The following is a 22,032-nucleotide window of genomic DNA, read 5'->3' as shown; positions in this document are numbered from 1 at the left end:
CGCCTATGTCAGCTAGGTATCTAGGTGGAAGGTCCACAAGCCATTCAAATTTAACTGTAAACTAATTAACTAATAACCCGTTCAGTACTATAGTGGTGTACTTACTACTTAAACCTGAACATTGAGGGAGGATTTTATTTTTATAAATTAACATATTGTAAGACGATACACCTGAACATAACAAAAAATAACATAGGTACCTACATATTAAAAGTTTACTAATTTTTATTCGTGATATTATTTTTAATTGACGTATCATAATAAAATGGGTATTAAATTCTCAAATAACATTACTTACTACTTAGCCATACGTATAAAAAAATTTAAATAATAAAATACAAATAATAATAATAGTAATTTAGATATATTTTTTTTTAAACGTTGATTTTCTATTTATCTCCGAAAAAGTATCGATCATCTTACTACTTTTGATTGATATTCTCTATGAATACTTAATTAAGAAAACCTGGCCATTTAGTTTATTTTAAATTTTTTAATACAAATACACAATAATTTGTAAGTAATTAAATGGTTGAAATTATTGTAATGCTATATTAATTAATAAAGTTTTTTATAAACAATGGTAACAACTATTGTTTCATCATGCACAGCTGAACGATGTTTTTAGCAATAAAACGATTGAAAACTAATTTTAGGTATTAACTATTAGATCTAAAGTGATCTAAAATAAAAATAGAACCTGCAGGAACTCGCTTTGCTGTATAGAAGAACATCGATAGAACTTGCGTGAACCTCGTCATTGAATAAGTGAAAGACGTAATAAAATCGATCTATCTACATTTATATATATTATAAAAAAAAAAACATAAAAAATCGAACATTTCAAATGATTTGGCTTGAAAATAAGCGAAATATTTTGAAAAGAAAATTATATATACAGAAATTACAAATTCAAATATTTGGTCAATGTTTTATGTTTCTAAACACTAAATATTTTTATTAGTATATAAAAAAAATCTAAAATTGATTTACAGTCCACCGTTATTTTACGTGTGCATTTTTGATTTCGTAAAAATTAAAGCTTTTGACGCGCGTAGAGAGGCTTTTAGATTCAGAACGGCCAACGGAGTAATGAATGTGTATATTATTTATTGATTTTACAATAATGTATTTTTTATCTTTTATTTTTGAGTTTACACGATAATTTGTCGAAATAATTCTCCGGTTTTCAACTTCAGTGATTACTAATAAATAATAGTAAATTATATATTTATGGTGCATTAAGGAGGTCAAAAGTAAAAAAAATCGAGTAGTTTACAAAACATCATAAGAAAAACACCAAGACGTAACGAAAAACGCGAATTTTATGCAAAACCAGTTTTAGAAAAATATAATTTTTTTTATTTTACTGTACCACACACTCAAAAACGTATAGTGGTTATAGTACTTAAAATTTTAAGCAATGTTCAGCGTTAATTATGCACCGTTAAATTAACAAAATATCTTGACTTTTTGGGCTATTTATATAAACAATTCATAGTTGAAATTTTCGAATTTTCTAAGTGTTTTTTTTTTGAAATGTCGATATACAGGGTGACCCATTTAAGGGGTGTTGACCAGTTGACCCCCACGGCTGTTATCGGAATTTTAATAATATACCAGTTGCCCTCAACCAAATATACCAGTTGCCCCCAACCGAATGTACCATTTGCCTTCACATGTTAATATATACACGAATACAATATATAGCATGTAAAATAGGGGAGGTGAATATACAAATAATAAATGAATTATGACAAAAGTTCATAATAAATAATTTAATTATAATACTAATTACTAACTCAATGTGATAATTTGTCAAAAAAAAAATAAAAAACAACTATAAAATGATACCTTTGTAAGTATTTAATTGTAACAGTGTTAATGCTGAGTGAACTTCAGAAATAGATTTTGGTAGTGGTAGAAGTGTTTTTCTTCTCGCACGATAAATGCTTCTGCGAATGGACTTTATACATCGTTTAATGTTATATCCACGACGTTTGATTGAACTTCTTCACGTATTAGTTTTAATGAGCGTTTGGAAATTTCATCCATAGCTTTGCACCAAGCAGGCTATTATTATTTTAAAAAAATTTTCATTTTATCCATCTTATTTGTATAGTATATTATATTTAATATAATATTATATGTAATTCCAATCATATGAATTTGATTCAATCATTTTATACTATTTTACTTTATTTTCATAAATAATTTTATATTTTATTTATTATTTGTATATTCACCTCCCCTATTTTACGGGTTGTATATTGTAATCGTGTATATATTAACATGTGAGGGCAACTGGTACATTCGATTGGGGGCAACTGGTACATTTAGTTGAGGCATTGATTTTATAATATTTATATTATAAAATCAATGGTTGAGGGCAACTGGTGCATTTTTCTCTAGGTAGTTTGAGGGGAATAGGTATAAAAAAGGTACTTTTTGGGGGCAACTGGTACATGCCCCATTTAAGTGGGTACACTAATTATTTCGAAAAGTATTAACTATTTTTATTTTTTGTTGATTGGTTTGCGAGATAAGGCTCCTTAAAGTATTAAAAGTCAGACTATGATAATACCATTGATTATACATATTATAGATAGCTCACTGAGCGGTTTTTCGGCGGCGTACAATAAAACTCTCGGTAGATGGCGATAAGAGCCAAGAACATTAATAAATTCGTATTTCATTCCAGTCACCATAACTATGATCGAGTTCGGAACGGGGATAACAGGTTTTTATCGTCACCAGCTGGTAGCTATCATGATTTATGTATTGATTGTATTGCCCTTGTCCATAACCCGTCGCATTGTCGTGCACGTTTCCGATATAAGCTAATAATAATTAAATTGTTTATTTGAGCATTTTTGATCGACCCATATTATTATTCTGTTTAATAAATTATAACAATGTATTATTTTTTTTTAATTTTTTTTTTATTTATGTCAACTAATGCTTTTCTAAGTAAAAAATATTAAAAATTTAATACAAGGTCACCATAAATCGATGTTGCTGGAATAAAAAAAATGTTTAACAAACCGTAGGTATATCTATTTTAATTTTTTATGAATTATTGTAAAATAATCTGTAAAACATAACAGGACATTTTATTTACATCGGTCATAAATATACAAAATATAAAATACAAGTAAATAAAGATAAAACTTCTGATGCAGATAATAGATTTTTACATATTATTGTCACTTGCACGTGTTTTCTTTGAACAAAATAAGGTAACTACTAACTACTAAGTACTAATTTACATTAAAATATAGACAATTTAAAAATGTTTTAAAATTATACAAAAAAATAGATAAATTAACAATAAAAAAATAAACTATTTTGTGTTGGTTGTTGTGTTTATTGATGTTGAAATATTCTTAATTTTGGTATCTTTTTAATTGAGTTATGTATCTGCTTTTTTTGCCATTTACATTCTTTATATATACGAATAATCAATAAAAGATTAATCATATAATCTACATGCTGCTGACATGGGAAATTTTTTAATTCTAGCATATTATTCTTATTTAATTTTGTTAAAATCAAATTTTTCAGTATTGATAGAATTTTATTTTCACTTTTTATGTTTTCAAAATGTTTTTCAAATATTGTCAAACTTATGCGACACACATTTATTTGCCAATTAGATGGCAATTTTAAGCCTCCAGTTCCTAATGGATCAATATGTTCAAAAGTTTTGTACAAAATCAACATTTTATTTGGATCGTTGTCTTCTGTGTCAGTTAACATAATATTTGTACAGTCTATACAATTAAAATTGTCAACACAACGTTTAGCCAAATACCCAGCAAAGTATGTAATTGAACAATCTTCTAGTGTTGTTTTGGAATTTTGCATATATTCAGGTTCAGATTCTGACGAGGACGAACTATATGATGAGTTTTGAAAAACTATATTACTACTATTATTATTTTTATATTCTTCTACTGGTTCAGATTCTTGGTGATTTACGTTAGTTTGATTTTGCGTTACGTCTACATCGTTTAATATGTCCACAGTTAAAAAATCGTCTTGGTCTAACTCACAATTACATTTTTCCGACGCCTTCATTAGAGAAAAAGAAGAAATACTTGCAAAGCAACTACGAAACATTCTAGCAGTCGGGTTCCTTGTATATCCGTTTTTTTGTCTTACTATAGAAAACATATTTTCTAATGGGTCTTGGTTTAGTCTATTTGTTAATAAGAAGTATTCTTTATTATTATTTTCTGGTTGAATATTATTGTGAAAATCTAATAATTCTGATTCATATAAATTAAGTACAGATGTTAAAGACCAAATCATACCCTTAAAACACGGTGGTACTGATATTTTTTTGTCCTTGTGACTAATTTTTTTAGCGTCTTGAAATTCTGATATGGTTTTTTTAATAATTTTAAATAAATGATGATTGTTATTGCTTAATGGTCGTCTATTTAAGTTCATATCATATAAATTTTTACTGTTACAGACATCAAATACATTATTTATTAAGAGTAAAAATTCTGCCGTATCTTTTGCAGTATTTGATTTTAACTCTCCCGTTTGAATACATGTTTTAATTGCAGCCGCGACACTATTACTGAAAATTTGGATTGCTAATTTACATGACATCTTTTGAAAAGGATTCGGATAAAGATGTACAGATGACAGTTTACACATTGCCCTTGCTGTATTATTTTTTATATCAATCTCGTATGTCTTAATCACGTCGCCAAAAGATATTATTTTATTTTTAATCTGTACATTTCCTGTTAGTAGATTATTTCTGAGACTTTTTATTAGATGTGGAATATCATATAAAAGATGGATTTTTTGACCATGTATTTCAGTAATGGGATTTACTTCAGTTCCACCGAGAAGCGTAAACAACTTTTGGTTTTGTGTCCCCTGATCACACACAATAGATGTTGGTAGTAATCCGACGTCAACTATGCATTTTACACTTTCTTTTATTAAAATACTTAGGTGGTTCCCATTAACACCGTTGTTAGCCAAAAAATAACACAAAGGGAATTTCCAATTTTTGTACAGTCCTCTAACCATAATGACCAATGCATGTTTAGCTACTTTTGGTGTACGACCTAAGGAACCCAAGTCTTCAAAACCTTCGATTAAGTCTAGAGATTTATTATACTCAATATCTGTCATTATTGACATCTCATCATGTAAAATAATACATTTTTTATCACTATTAGACATTTCTGATACTTTCAATTTTATATGATATAAGTACTCCTTGTTAAAACCAGGAAGGAAATTTATAGATTTTAACCATCGGCGCACTGTACTTTCACCAGGTAAAACTATACCACTTTTTCGCATATATTTATACGTCGAAGGTGATTTATAAAAGAGTGATAGTGCAAATCTTTTTTCAGCCTTTAACCAAGGTTTACGCTTTTTATGTATAATTTGCATGGACATGAGAGCTTTTGAATTAGCAGAAGGAAAATGCACTTGACTAAATAAATTATGATTTTGATTTTTTTCCATATTACGTTTTATTTCAACTTTTTTTTTTAACGATGCAATAACTGCTCTATTTCGTTTTAATAATTTTCTAGAGTTTTTCAGTTTTTCTTGGAGAATTTTATTTTTATCTTGTAATTTTTTTGGACTTAAGCTTTTATAATTTACAGTAGAATCTAGAGCTTTCTGTGGACTTGGAATAGTTGTTAGTTCTGAAACCCAAGCTTTTGTACTTGGTGAAATTGATAACGAAGGACTGTTACAGAATACAAACGTTGATTTTGGAGACATTGTTGGAGTATGCATTTTGAAATTATTTTCATATTTATTCGTAGGAGTTAATACTTTTAAAACGTTTGGCGAAAATAAAGTATTGTTATGACCCAGGGAACCTAAAAATAAATGATTTATTAGATCATAATTTGTATTCTACCCATAATTTAAGTAATATTTGAGCTCATGGGCTTATTTACCATGCTATATGATAAATCAGTTAAGTATGTTAAGAGGACGCGATGTCCGCATGTGTTGCCTCCGTCTTATAAGTGCGTAACATAGCAAATTTTGCAATTGGCAGAATACGTGTAGCTCCGTTAGTTTAAAAATTAGAGTGAATTGACCACTTGTAAAATTTAAAGGTAAAATCCAGGCAATTCCATTTTCCAGATTTTAATTTTAAAGCGAGTTGTGAGTATTTTAAGATGTCCGAAGAATTTACAATTTTATGATACTCACAACTCGCTTTAAAATTAAAAAATAATAAAAAGCATATACATTGCCAAGATAATAATCTAATCTTACCTTTAAATTTTATAAGAGGTAAATTCTACTGAGTATATAACTTGCGATATTACACACTTATAAGACGGAGGCAACACATGCGGGTGTAACGTCCTCGTATGCGCACAAATCTGAACATTCTGAGCCACTATAAAAGAAAATATTCGACTGCATTGATACAATTTTACATACCTACAACGACATTTCTAGCGTTTAAATTCTGAGCGAAGATTCTTCAAAACTTGTTTTAAGTGAAAATTAAAAAAAAAAAGTTGAAAGCAAATATTTGATTGTTTTTTATTAGCGTCTAAAGTTCGAAATTAGAAAAAAATACGTACAAATCATAAAATTTCGCAGTTTTTTTATCTAGAAATTCATAAAAAAAATTTGGTTAGTGTCTAAGATTTTAAAATTTGACAAGAGATTCTCCATAAGTTTTTCTACCTTTTTTAAAGAAAAAAAAACTTCCCAGAAAGTCAAACTAAATCTTTATGATCGTTTGAAATTAGACATTGGATGTTCGCCGGTTTTTTCAGAATCGTTTTTCGTATACAATGATATATTATTGAATTCAAATTTAACACCATCCATTATATCCAGGGGCGTATACAAGGGAGGGGATGTAGGGGTCAGATCCCCCATTTGTCTTTTTTTTAAATTTTATAAAATAGTGTTCTTAGTGTTAGCGCATTACAAGGAAACATCGAGAAAAAATTAAATAAATTGTTTAAACCTACTATAATTGTTTAATTCAGGGGCGTCTTTTCAACTTTTTGAAAGGCATGCTATCAACTAGTAGGAAGTCCAAAACCAAATTCAGCAGACCGATATAATATATTATTATATAATAATTATTTAAATAACGTTGGGTTCTATCACTGGATGGCCTCCCTCCTCATGTGTTCATGTTGTAAAAATAAATTTATGTATTTGTTCAAATTTGCTTATTATGCCTATTGTAGCATAGATTGTAAATATTCTAATAAAAAAAAAAAAAAAAAAAAAAATAATTATTACAAAAAAAAAAATGTCTCGCTTCACTCGACAATTTTCAATTTTATATTTCGCATGTATTTAATTTATTATGTATATACTAATATAGTATAGAACTTATAATACACCTAATAAATTAATTTTATACTTTATTATATTATTTAAACGCAAATTTAAATATTTATGGTTACGCTTTGTCCTTTAATATCTTCATGTAAAATCACTATATTTAAACGCGGTTTTTTTTACAGTACTAAGTATAAAAATTTTGATTGAATGGCATAAAATTAATTTTTTTCTTTAAAAAATTCAAAAATTTTCCAAAAAAATTTTTACGCATTTAAGAATTTATAATTTTTAAAATGGCAATTTTGTTGAACATATTTTTTAAAACAGTTAAAAAAAAATTAAATAAAAATTGACCAAGTTAGAGCAAGTTATGTTTTTGAATAATTGTAGTAAAAAAATGTAAAACAATGAAACTGGTTACCTATTTTTAAGTTTTTTAATTATCATAAAGTGAACCTAAAATTATGATATTTCACTTCATAATAATTAAAATACTTGAAAATAGGTAACCAATTTCACTGTTTAGCAATCGATATAACACGGCTATTTTTATTTCTATTCAAATCAAAACATTAATTAGGAATGTAAAATTATTGTCGTGTGCTGAAATTAGATATTTAATTATTGAAATGTGAAACAATTGATTTTTTTTACTACAATTATTCAAAAACATAACTTGCTCTAACTTGGTCAATTTTTATTTAATTTTTTTTTTGAACTGTTTTAAAAAATATGTTCAACAAAATGGCATCTTAAAAATTTTAAATTCTTAAATGCGTAAAAATTTTTTTGAAAATTTTTTAATTTTTAAAAGAACAAAAATGAATTTTATATTTTTATGCAATTCAATCAAAATTTTTATACTTAGTACTGTAAAAAAAACCGCGTTTAAATATAATGATTTTACATGGAGATATTAAGTGTGATACGGGACTTTTGGGACATAGTGTAATTACCTATATTTTGTTATTTATTATTTTAATGTGATAGGTTTAAATTTTTTTTCTGACCCCCCCCCCCCCCACACACAAAATGTGTGTATACGCCACTGATTATATTGATCTTCTATATAGTAACCTACTCTACAGCAGAGCGACATCTACTTACCCGCTTTTTTAAACTTAGTCGGAGTCGTATCCAATATTTCGTTGACATTACTATTAGCATGTGCTTTTATTTCAGAAGCATTGGAGATTTTCCATCTCCAAGATTTGGGTGAGCTTAAATTAGTGTCCAACGTTGTCTTTAAAACTGGGTCATCAACTTTTTTGACTAGATTATAATAAAATAATTTATTTAAATGCAGTATTTAAAAAATAATTGGGGGGGGGGGGGGGTGTTGTAAATTTACCTTCATAGTTCTTTTTGGGTATAGCATTAGCATTGAGTCTCGATTTAACATCATTTTGATTGCTATATTGGTCTTTATCAAAATGTTCTGAGCATATAAACTTTTTTTTTAACTGTTTTGGGCTTAGTAAGTCCAACTCAATGTTCCCTAAAAGGAAAATTGTGAATCAAAAATCTTAATCTAAGTAGATAGATTTAAGTAAATCGTAGTTCGAATAAAAATAATTACTTGTTAAAAATATTATGATAGTATGGTTACTGGTTAGCAATTATTAATCATTAAGTATACATTAAGATTATTCGTATAAATAATGAGTTGATAAATAAATACATCTAAATACATACCAGAATTAATAATCCATTTTTTTATTAAATCAGTATTCGATGGAAATGTATGAAAACGTAACCCTTTATTTGAACTTCTGTGTGCATTTTTGCAATTAGCAAAAGAGCATTTTCTTCCTGACATTTATATTCCTTTCCTTATTAAGTACGTTCGAAAAAAAAATAAACAGTATTGTAATAATGTAATACTGTGAAAGTTAATTATTTAATTTAATAAAATTGAAATTTATTGATAACAAGTTAAAAGCAAAAGGAACGAGTTGACATGTTCAATTCAACGCAGCCAACGGTGTAATGAATATTGAATGTAAAAACTAATAAACAAAATTCCAAATATCATAGGACAACACTATACATTTAAATATATCAGTCTTAAAATGTTTAAAAATAATTATTTTTCCAGAAATAGGCGTGTAGCGTGTTACAATGTTGCACCTCGTTCAGATTGTAAACAATAATTGGTGCACTGCGATATCCTTAATATAAGTTTCTATTAGTGTTTGAATGTTTGATATTTAGTTTATTTTTATTATTCATTTTCTAACAGAATAATTTACTTTAGATGTATTATTATATCGTTGAATTGTAATTCAATATATCACGGGTGTCAAAATTCGACAAAACTCTGGGGTAGCAAAAATAAATAACTGACAAAAAATTGCCTTCTGTTTATTAAAAAAAAATTGTATCAGTATCATATAATCAATGGCATTATTTATTTTGTGGTAGCAAAATTGTACCCTTGCGCCATAAAGGCATAAAACAATGTAGAAGTCCCCTACAATGTGACGCCTATGCAATATCCTCAGACACTCAGTTCAATTTAACAAAAGTATAGTCGGGCAACAGTCAGAAACGCTGGGCAGTGGGCATATTCGTAATTCGCATATTACAGCAATAATTAACAGTGTGGTAGCTGCGGCCGTAGCAATGACTACTAGCGATTTCAACGGTTATGTCCATAATTAAAAACACATACGCAGCGCTGTATAACGGTGCTGTCCAAATAGTAAGCCGCCGAAAAACCGCTCAGTGAGCTATCTATAATATGTATAATCAATGATAATACTTAACTACTTAACGTAAGGTTAGGTAACGTAAAAACGATATTACATGTCAAAGCTCTGCCATTTTCGTAATAAAAAATTTATCTGTAAAAAGAAGATCATGGGTAACACCTAAGTGGTTGTTTTACCATCGCATAAGAAACACAATTTTATATGCAAATTTCAGTCTTAAAAACGAAATAAAAATTTTCTAACGTAAAAAAATTGATTTGTCAAAGTTAAAAGGCTGATTTCGTTTATTAGTTCTTATCTATACTATTTCTCTAAATTGGTACATATTTTATTTACAACTATTATCAATTTCTTCAATGGAGTTCATATGCATACGAAAATTTTTTTCGCAGTGTATGCCAATGCTTAAAAAAAAATCTAACTAGGTCTAACCCAATACAAAAATAATTTGTCTCAATATAATATATCATTAATATTTTTATAAGTAAAAATAAAAATCATTTTTGTCAAAAACCAAAATTTTTTAAATTTTAATTAAATCATTAACAAATAAAAATTATGATTAAGATGACTCCACGGGGTATGCCATGGCTACTCGGCATCCTCTTTGATCACGCACGCAATTAAGGAAACCACATTTAGTACTTATTGTTTTAATGTGAAATTAAAAAATAATTTAAGTTTGAAGGAATTGAAAAAACGAAAAAAAATTAAAATATTTATTACACCATGTGGGATTCGAACCAACGACCACTAATTTATTCGACGCCTTACCCAGTCATATAACATTTTCGGATAAAATACGGTTCTGATGAAATATTCTTCAAATAAAATACAGTTCGGGTAAAATATTTTTCAACTAAAACATTGTTCGGATAAAATAGTTTTCTTTGGGAATATTTTCTTATAAAATATTTTCGGAAAAAATACGTTTCATAAAAAATATTTTCCGTGTTTTTATTTTTAATTTGTATTCTTATTTCATAGTTACATCAAAATTGGGTTTAATTTTTTTTTTTTGCTTCTTGTAATGCTTTTGCCTGGGAGCACCAATCTACCTACCCCTTGCGAGTAACACGAGTTTGTTGTTCGTTACGTTTCGCTTGACGATGATGACTTCGGACAACTGACAATCAAATCCATGAGGTTTGTGTGACTTGTCCTATGTGAAAAACGTATAATTCCAAATGGGTCAAAATAATTGCATTTGCGATATCGTCGTAATATCGGGAGAAATACGAATTGGTTATACGTTACTTTTCGCGGGACGATGGCAGTGTCGGACCGCTGACAATCCAAACCATGTTTTAACGCTACATTATTGCGAGTAATTCGAATTTCTTGTTCATAACTTTAAGCGTGTAAACTCGTAATAGTACGTAGTGCCATTTGAGATTAACTATGTCATCGGTCTGACGTCGTCGTCGTCGTCGTCGTCACGAGAAAAGTAACGTATAACAATTTCGAGTTACTCGTAATAAGTTGATGTGTGCGCTGAGTTTAATTATGTTTTTGGTCAGACGTAGTCGTCACCAGAAAAGTAACGTATGACAAACCCGAGTAACTCGCAATAGAACGGCGTGCGCGCTGAGATTAATAATGTCGGCCGTCCAACTTCGTTGTCGTCACAAGAAAAGTAACGTATAACAACTTCGAGTTACTCATAATAGTACGATGTGTGCTATGAGATTAATTATATCGGCGGTCCGACGTCGTCGTCGTCGTCACGAGAAAAGTAACGTATAGGTAACAATTTCGAGTTACTATCGTAATAAGTTGATGTGCGCGCTGAGTTTAATTATGTCGATAGTTCAACGTCTTTGACGTCACGATAAAAGTAATGTATAACAAGTTCTAATAACTCGCAATAGAATGGCGTGCGCGTTGAGAATAAGTATGTCGGCCGTCCGATGTCGTCGTCGTCACAAGAAAAGTAACGTATAACAACTTCGAGTTACTCGAAATAAGTTGATGTGTGTGCTGAGTTTAATTATGTTTTTGGTCAGACGTAGTCGTCACCAGAAAAGTAACGTATGACAAACCCGAGTAACTCGCAATAGAACGGCGTGCGCGTTGAGATTAATAATGTCGGCCGTCCGATGTCGTCGTCGTCTCAAGAAAAGTAACGTATAACAAACTCGAATAACTCGCAATAGAACGGCGATAGGACGAATAAGCTAAGAAGCATTGCTGACATAATTAATAACATTGAGCACGCCATATTATTGGGTGTAACGCGAATATATTGTACGTTACTTTTCGTGTGACGATGATTACGTCGATATAGAAATTATAAAAGTTGTATAATAATATATAATATCTGTGGATTTATCGAATTGATTTAGTACAATATAATCCATGGCGATTGTCAAAGTCGTTGCGGAGGACGCAGTCTATTAAAGATTCTAACATTTCAATTAGATAGCGAAGTAGACATGAACGAAAAACATCCTGCTATCCGTTTAATCTTTTTTTTTCATAAATCACATTATTTTTAGACTTCAATTCAGCAGTATCTGATGCGTTTCCATTTCAGCGTCGGAGTGCATACACGTCGCGGACTCTAAAAAAGCCCAAAATAATTGATATTTAAGGTAAGTTTGATTTGCGGCTTAATATTATAAAATAATTGAGGTATACGTTCGTACACTTTTACAATGGTGATGTTTGCAAAGAGTTCTTCACCTATGCATTTGAAACTAAAAACTACAATAGGTACTTTAAACATACTTTAGGTATATTGCGACTATTTCAAATATAATAAAATATTCCCTTGAACCCAAAAAGTCAGACTTATTATGGTCTTTTACAATTTTTTAAGTAAATGCACGACTGTCATATTTTGATATGTGGCTGTATTGCACACATAAATTGGTTTTCAGACATACAAAAATATGGCAGTATTGAATTTAAGCTATGTTTATTTTTGTGTCATATATCCAACTATGGCAGTATTGAACTTTAAATTATTAATGAATAATTAAATATTATTAACTGTTAGTTTTTTTGAAATTTGATTAAAATTGTTGTATTATAATTTATAATTGTACAGGTAATATATATAAGGATGAAAATTAATCATTTAATAGTTGTAGGTATGTAATCAATATCTTTAAAAATAATTTACTAGATATAAAACACAAAATAAAAAATAAAATACTAGGTACTTGTCTTTAAGTCAATAAGCTTATTTTTATGTATCAAAGTAACAAATAATATGACAAATTAAAAAAATAAATATTCTTAACAGATAATGACTATAAAATTATCAAATGCTTTTGAACAACAAGACTATAACATTATGTACGAATTTGAATAATTTATTATTATTTAAATAATATAGGTAATACTTGTTTGAAATACAATGTAAAAAAAAAAGTTACTCATTATAATTATCATGGCCTTATGTTTAATAATATTATGCTACCTATGGCTTTGAAAATAAATAAATAATAAGTCTAATTTATTATATAAATTAATCACCATGTTCATAGTTTTTTTATTAGTATTTGTTATAAGTATTATCAATTTCAGATATTTTTAAGTTTTTATAAAAATGATAATACGTATCTGAAATAAGTTTTGCTTTTCGTGATAAAATTAAATCTTTTTTATTTGTAAGATTCCAGGCTTTTCAATAAATGCAAATTTCATATGTAATGTATGTTTGATAATTTAATTTTTATTTAAAACTATAATTTCTTGATAATATTTGCTTGCCCATAATTTGCTTAAATTGTTGTAAAAACAATTTATCAGGGAATTCTTTTTTAACTTTAATTAATTTAATATCTCTCTATAAAACCATTTGACCGATAGTATTTTTATTAAAGTTGTTACAAAAATCTTTACTATGACAACTTGCTCTAGTTAAAATGTCATCAAATTCTGATTTTAGACCTTTCTTATGATGTTCCTGAGCTTTTATTTTCCTTGCAGTCCTTGTCTTTAATACTATCATCAAAATCTTCATTATCTAAATCTGTAAACAGAATACAAACTGTGTTATAACATAAAGTTCATATAAACACGAGATCAAGATAAAATTATTATTTACTATTAGAGTCAGTACTTTTATCTCACTAAGTTTCCATTGGCACCTACTAGCTCAATGAAATTTTGTGAACTTTCATTTGATTTGTTTGAATGTGTTATGTGTAGTTTTCAATGGTAAATCTTCTTAAAAAATATTTTAATAATATAGGTTGTAAAAAATTGCAATTGTGTAGCTGCTAAGTACCTACATACTGTTCTCATATTCATGTACTTATCACTGAAGGTGTAGTATTTAACCATCTAATATTACTTTATTTGTAATATTAAATTCTGCATTTTTAATAGCTATTAATATTTTCATAGAACAATAACACAATTAAATTAAAATTTATGGTTGATAAGGTTTTGTACATTAGAAATTATCAGAAAATGATTAATAGAATGAATTACATTCGGTATTTATTAGGGTATACAATATTATACAAAATATATACAATAAGCCAACAACTGACATAGATTAATATATTATTACCTATTTATACATTATATTTTATTATTCATATTGCTTAAAAGTTAAACCATTTAAAATTTTTACAGATTTATAGGTAAACAATTTTATAATTATTATATATATTTCTTTTTTTTATTGAGCATATTCACGTCGACAACAAAGGCCATTAGTTAAACTTATTTACAATAATAATATAATATGTATAATATTATGTAGGTACTGATACAATGGCAAGTTATTTAATTAGGGTAAAACATTTTTTTTTATATAAGATTGAACAATTTTGTTTTTCTTAAAAAATTAATTAAGCCTTGGTTTTTTTCATGAATAGGTTATTTTATATTTTACGTAGGTACCTAATTCAATAATTTAATTGCATTTATTATTTATTTTCTAAAAAAAACACAATATATCAAAAATTCATAAATAATAAATTGGAATAATATTTTTAAATTATTGAAGTAAAATAAATAAACATTAATACAAGTAATTATAATTAATCTTTACGTTATTAAAATAAAAACGAACCGGTAGGTTTCCGAGTTCTAGTAGTTAACTTGCTGTGGTTAGTGAACTAGTGAAGAAATAATAAGATCTTGAATAAAATATTTAAAACATAAATTAATACATTATAACTAAGAAGGGAAGATAAAAATTAAACATTAATCGGATTATTTTATATATATATATAATACCTGTAATGCATAAAACCATAAAAGAAGCATGATCATAATCAATAATAAAACAAAAATAGGCTAAGAAAAATAATATATTATATTATAATTTAAATTTAAAATTACAAATATTATTTGGTTATTGTTATATCACTTTTAATTACTTAAATGAATATTATTCATAAACGTGAGCCTCCTTGGTAATAGAAGTTTTATTGAAATATTACATATCTATGGATTTATCCTATTAACGTAACATAATATAATCTGTGGCAACTGTCTTTTCAGAATTAGAAGTGGCAATCGATTAAAGATTCTAAAATTATAATTTCAATGAGCACTAGATCAATCATGAACTAAAAATATTCTGTATTCCGTATAATTTTAATTTAATAATTAATAATATTTTCAGACTTCAATTAAGTATCTGATGCGTTCTTACGTCGGGATCGGAGTGAATCCATACACGTCTCGGATTTCACCAAAACCCCGAAAAAGAGTCGAAGTTTGAGGTAAGTTTATTTTCATATTCTTTTGACGCTTGAATCTTATGGCTTTAAATAAATATTTAACGTCGCTAAAAATATATTCCCAAGTTCCAAGTATCGTTGACGCATATTTTATTTCTAAGAGCGAAATTATGAAATACTCGAGATCGATTAATATAAACGCGCTGCGTCGTTTTTCAGGTTGCCAGACGTATAATAATTATAAATTTATAACCTAGGTATGTGTTTGTAATCGACATTTTTCAATTTTTGTTTAGTTAATTGTAATATCCGTTTTAACTATAACTCCAGTCGCCAAAACTCATAGGGAGCAATTTTAATTCGTACTTAAATGGTAATTTGTTCCAAATCCAACGTTAGAAGTCAGGAATTTAGAATAAAATATATTTTATTTTGATAAATTATGTATATTATAGATATTTATAGTTATTTATAACCTTTATTCTTTATCTCATATCTAATATCATAGGTTGTTATTAAGTTATTATATTGTAGGTACCTACACCTATAAAGCCCTATGACCTAAAGGCTAAAAGAATTGATCACTGACTGTTGAACTAAGCGGTTATGAAAAATATATTATAACATAGTTATCATACATTTAACAAATATCTGTTAAAATAGTGTATCTACTTAATACATACACACAGGAGTTAATATTTTCTTCAAAATTGTACAGTTATTATTTATTATGAAGTTGCGTAAGGTTATGTAAATAACCAAACTCTAATTTATTGCAATCAAATTTTTATTCATTTTCTAAAACTCAATCTTTCAAAAATTAATATATAATAATAATTATAATATTCATGCATTCTTGAGATAAAATAAATAAACAAACTATAATACGCAATCGATACTAGAGTTTTAGTAGCCATACAGTAGATATAGGTAATATTTTTATAGCCATATAAAATTAATAAGTTCTTGAATAAAATAATCAAAACACATAATAACATTAAATGGATTGTTTAGCTACATATTATCTGTAATGATAAAAAAAGCGGGTAAGTGGATGTCGCTCTAATGTTCCAAAAACATTGCATGTACCTAGTTATCATAATTCATAATACCTTGTATTATCATAGACATACATTATATACCTGTTTTGTGGATAAATCGTTATCATTACGCGATTTCATAAAAATATAAAACTCAAACGCTCAAAACATTTTTCCTATAATTACGCATAAAATATTCTCTATATAGCTATTTGAATCAAATTTTATGGAAAACTGAGTGTTAAATTTTATAACCTTAGATATAAATACAAACAATATTATGAATTTTGAACTACAAAATAATTTGCAAATATTCACGATTTTGACGAATTTTTGTCAATATTTGAAATTCAAATGCTAATAAAAATTCAATTTGAATTTCCGGAAGACATTTTTACTGTGATAAAGATTGAAAAATTTGTAAGGAATCTTGTATTAAATTTTCAAATCTTAGATTAAAAAAAATTTTTTTTATGAATTTCTAGCTTAAAACAATTTGCGAATTTTTTTGATTTTTACGTATTTTGTCAAAATTCAAAATTTGAATGCTTATAACACAAATTGTAACCATGAATATATTTTATTTTTCAACTGCTATTGTAACAATATGTTAAGAGCCTTGTATTAAATTTTCAAGATTTTTTACCCAAAAAATAAATTTTTATCGATATTAATTTAAAAAAAACTAATAATTATCGAAAATTGCATATACCTAAGAATAGTTCAACTTAAGTCAAACATTTTTGAAAATTTCATGGTGAATAGAATGTACTTATATAAACGTTCAGTGAAAATTTCATGTATCAATGGTCATTTGTTTTAAAGTTACATCAAAAATCAAAATCGATTTTGTCAAAAACTGATTGTGCCTAAAATTTCCCGTTTTTCCCTTAATTTTTAGTTTGTTTATCCCGATTATTTAAAAAGATATTAAGAATACTTTTGACCACCATAGTACCAACTAGATTCACATTCTGATCGAATAATGTACTGAAGTCAAAAATCGAAGCACTTTTACTGCCCCAAAACGTGATGACAGACACAAAAAAATAAATATACCTAATCATGGTTTTGACGAATTTTTGTCAATATTTTAACTTCAAATGCTAATAAAAAAAATTTTGCCTAGGTATTCTTATAATTTTTTAATCACTATAAGAATAACCTTTGAGAAACTTTATATTAAAATTTCAATTATTTTGATAGGGCCAAAAAAATTTTAACGACACTTCAAAAAAAAATGTTCAGTAAAATTGAAAATTTCAGTTATCTATAAATATCTCAAAAAAAGTAAAAATATTTTGAAAATTAAATCATGTAAAGAAAATGCTAATCTAAATAACTGGTAAAATTTTCAAGTATCTACGATTTATACTTTTTGAATGATAACAAATATTTGAAATCGTTTGAGGATAAATCGTTATCGTTACGCTATTTCGTAAAAATTTAAAATTCAAACGCACTTAAAATTTTTCCTATAATGATGCTTCGAGTTTTCTATATAGTTACTTGATGGAAAACGTATGGAAAACTTAGTGTTGTATTTTTAATCCTTAGTTATAAACTAATACATTTTTTGATTTTTAAATTTCTAATTTACTTGCAAATTTTCGCATTTTCAACAGATTTCGTAAAAATTTGAACTATAAACGCTTATAAAAAAAAATTGTGCCTATCTATTCTTATTATTTTTTAATCACTTTACGAATAACTTATGAGAAACTTTGTATTAAATTTTCAAGTTTTTTTATACGGCCAAAAAAATTTTATCGACACTTCCAAAAAAAATTTTCAGACAAATTGAAAATTTCAGTGGTCTATAAATAACTCTAAAATTTAACTGTATATAGATTACACTAACATAAATATTTCGTGAAAATTTCAATTATTTACAGTGATTAGTTTTTGAATTACAACCATATAAAAAAATCGATTTGGTCGAAAACGGGTTTACGTAAAAATACCGTTTTTCTGTCATTTTTTTTTTGTTTTTCTCGATTTTTTTGAAAACTGTTGGAAAGTGTTTACTTTTGACCTCTATAATGCACCAAGGATATTCACTTTTACATCGGAAACCACCCCCAACGTTTGAAGTTGAAGCATTATTGCGACTAGTTATGCTGTATATAGACACACACACACACAAAAACCAAAACACACATCATTGTAAAATCAATACATTCATCACTCCGTTCAGAATCTAAAATGAATAGGTCAGAAAATATTGTTGAATATTTTATTGAAATTTCAGAGATGGTATTCTTCAGTGAAGATTTGCCAACTAAATATCATATTCGTTGTGAAGCCTGTGTGAAATGTATTAACAATGTTTCGAAGATGATGTTTTATAGTAGATTCAGATATTGGGTAAGTGATTTTCTATTTTTTAGTAGGTTTATTTTTATTTTATTAATTTATTAATTGATCAGGGGATAGATTACTTGCAATTTATAAATTATTCGTTTTGTAACCACTGGTATAACACTATTCAAGTTATCAATAAAATCATGATAAAAATTAGGAAATTGGTCAGGTATAATGTTTAAAATTTTTTTTTTTTAATAATTTCCTCAATGATATTTAAATATTTTTCCAATTATCAGGTACGATGACCTGTAGGTACTATAGGGCTGGGAGTGTGAGAGTGGGGACAGAGAAGGATAAAGAGACAGGGGGGAGAGAGAGAGAGAGAGAGAGAGAGAGAGAGATAGTGTGAGGTAAGGTTAGATTAGGTTAGGTTAGGTAGGGTAGGTACTATAGTGACTTGTAAAGAGAGGGCGAGAGAAGGACAGTGTGAGAGGGAGGGAAAGAGGTAGATAGGATGAAGGATAAGGAGATAAAGTGAATGAGAGGGTGCAAGTGTGAGAAAAACGGGTAGAGGGGGGATGTCAGACGAGTGAGTGTGAGAGAGATAGGTGAGGGGGGTGGTGTGAAAGTGATAGGGTGAGAGAGAGGTAGTGTCAAAGGGAGATGATAAGGTTAGGTGGGGGAACAGAACAAAAAGCGAGAATTGTGAGAGGTTGTGAGAGGTTGTGAGAGACAGTGAGATAGGTGAAGGGGAGGGCGTGATAGGGATAGGAAGAAAGAGGGGTAGTGGCAGAGAGAGAGGATAAGGTTAGGTGGGGGGAAGGGGAATAGTTAGGTAGAATAGTTATGTTAACAATTCTGAATATGTAGGAAAGGATCTTAAATTGCAAAGGTCACTCGACCCTTTGAGTGATACTACCAGGTTAGGTAAGGTTTACAACCTTCGACTATGGGATAGAATAAAAAGAGAAGGTTGGTTAGGCCGATTAAGAGGATGTCAGTGGAATTTTTTTTCTCCTAGAAAAAGAAATGCACTGACATCCTCTTAAGTGTTATCAAGTCAAAAAAGCTCTTGATTGTTGATTGTTTACATTATTATAAGTCTTGTAAAAAGTATGACTTTGTCATTACATATTTTGTTAAAATCAATCAAATGAATATTATTTTTAAAATAACAAATTTCATTTTTATACACAAATTTGCTATTTCATTAAACATATTATAAAAAATAGTCTTATTATGAAAAGTTATAAGGCGCATGATTGGAAGTAAAAGTTATAATTAATAAAAAACTGTTGAGCTAGGACTTTTATGTACTTATTAATAATTCATTAAATATACCCAGTTTAATATGCCTTAAAAAAAATTACATTATTTTATTACACTATAAAAATCCTAGGTTTATATATATATATCGTGTGTCCCACAAAACAGGGTAGGTACACTTTACTACTTTACTAATCACTCATTACCCTTTAATTATACCCTGTAATCAATCATAAATTCCTATATGACTTAAAATTCTTTTAACTCATATATTTTAGTGGTATCCATACAAATTGGTTTTGTTGTTTTTGTGATTGGAGTAGACTTCCACTTTTTGTTTCCCATGAGTATTTATTTTTTTTTGAAAATTTTTTTATTTAATTTGTGCCCTTTTTTTACTATTTGTGGAATTTCATTCCTTATTTCGTTTAGTTCCTTTAATAATTTTTATATGTTGTAAGGCATGCTTTTTATGGTATTAGTATATCATCTATTGGAAAATAAGGTTCAAAATCAAGCATTAGGAAAAAAAAAATGCTATAATTGGTATAATATGTTGTGCATTGTTGATAATATAATATGTTATTTATTATGACAAATTTTCGTGATTTCCTTAATTTATTTTTATTTATATTTTCTTAGGGTTCATTAATTGCTTTTGTTGTAAATGCAAAATTGATCTTTGGAATTTGATGGATTTATGTCATATATTCGTACCTAATTAAGTGATTTGTCGATTCCAAAGTTTTTATCGTTTGTATTTATGTTATTGTTATTTATGTTATCTGATAATTTGTTTTCTTTACCATTTTTATGTGATTTATCAAAGGTGAAATCTTATAGTTCGATATTATTTTTGAAAAAGAAACATTTGTTTGATATTATTGAAAAATTCATTTTGTCCTTGATTATGAACACTTATGTTAAGTAAACTTTGTTGTTTGTTTCAGTTATTTGATAATTGTTGTTATCTCTGGACATTTATTTTTTTATCATTATTTTTTTTCTTTTCTATTTAAATCAGAATTATTTGCTAAATGTGGGCTATGAATTATATTCCCGATAATCTGCTATGGATTATGTTTTATTTATTATTAGTCATCGTTTGGACTACTTATTTTAATTTTATTTGTTATTAAATTAATATATTTATTTTATTTTTATTTATTATTACCTAGTCATCATTTGGACTATAATATAGTTATAATATATTTTTATTTTATTTGAATCTAAACATCTCTGTGTTTAATTCTTTTATAAATAATGTGTTAATCTTCTTTGGATTATATTTTATTTATTATTATTCAACGCTTTGACTATAATTTTAATTTTATTTGTTATTATATTAATATATTTATTTGCTCTTTATTTATTTTAGTCATCATTTGGACTATAATATAGATATAATATTTTTTTATTTTATTTGAATCTCAACATCTCTGTGTTTAATTCTTTTATAAAAAATGTAGAATTAATCTTCTTTGGATTATATTTTATTTATTATTAGTCGTCGTTTGGACTATAACTTTAATTTTATTTGAATCTAAACATCTCTGTGTTTAATTCTTTTATACAAAATGTGTATTATCTTTGGATTATATTTTATTTATTATTAGTCATCATTCGGACTATAATTTAGTTATAATATATTTTTATTTTATTTGAATCCTAACAACTCAGTGTTTAAATCTTTTATAAAAAATGTGTTAAACATTTCTGGATTTTATTTTA

General features: G+C 27.2%; 1 protein-coding gene and 1 long non-coding RNA gene across 3 annotated transcripts in view; one reads left to right on the top strand and one right to left on the bottom strand.

Moving 5' to 3' along the window:
• Positions 1-22,032, top strand: part of LOC149054893 (uncharacterized) — a 113,778-nt gene that overhangs the window by 60,416 nt on the left and 31,330 nt on the right. For both annotated transcript variants that reach the window (XR_016191972.1, XR_016191973.1), the window contains 3 exons: positions 12,536-12,631; positions 15,631-15,730; positions 18,980-19,095. This is a non-coding gene — a long non-coding RNA (uncharacterized LOC149054893). The remainder of the gene's footprint in view (positions 1-12,535; positions 12,632-15,630; positions 15,731-18,979; positions 19,096-22,032) is intronic.
• LOC149054894 (uncharacterized) lies at positions 3,361-9,780 on the bottom strand. The gene is made up of 4 exons (XM_089229646.1): positions 9,019-9,780; positions 8,675-8,821; positions 8,431-8,595; positions 3,361-5,873 (listed from the first exon to the last, which is right to left on the bottom strand). Exons 1-4 carry the CDS (start codon positions 9,140-9,142, stop codon positions 3,367-3,369), a joined length of 2,943 nt encoding a protein of 980 aa, XP_089085772.1. The 5' UTR covers positions 9,143-9,780; the 3' UTR covers positions 3,361-3,366.

This window comes from Diuraphis noxia, unplaced genomic scaffold (genome assembly GCF_037042655.1).
Source record: "Diuraphis noxia isolate RWA-SAM2 unplaced genomic scaffold, SU_Dnox_SAM2 contig0005, whole genome shotgun sequence".
Lineage (NCBI taxonomy): Eukaryota > Metazoa > Arthropoda > Insecta > Hemiptera > Aphididae > Diuraphis > Diuraphis noxia.
This window is presented reverse-complemented; position numbering and strand designations above follow the sequence as displayed.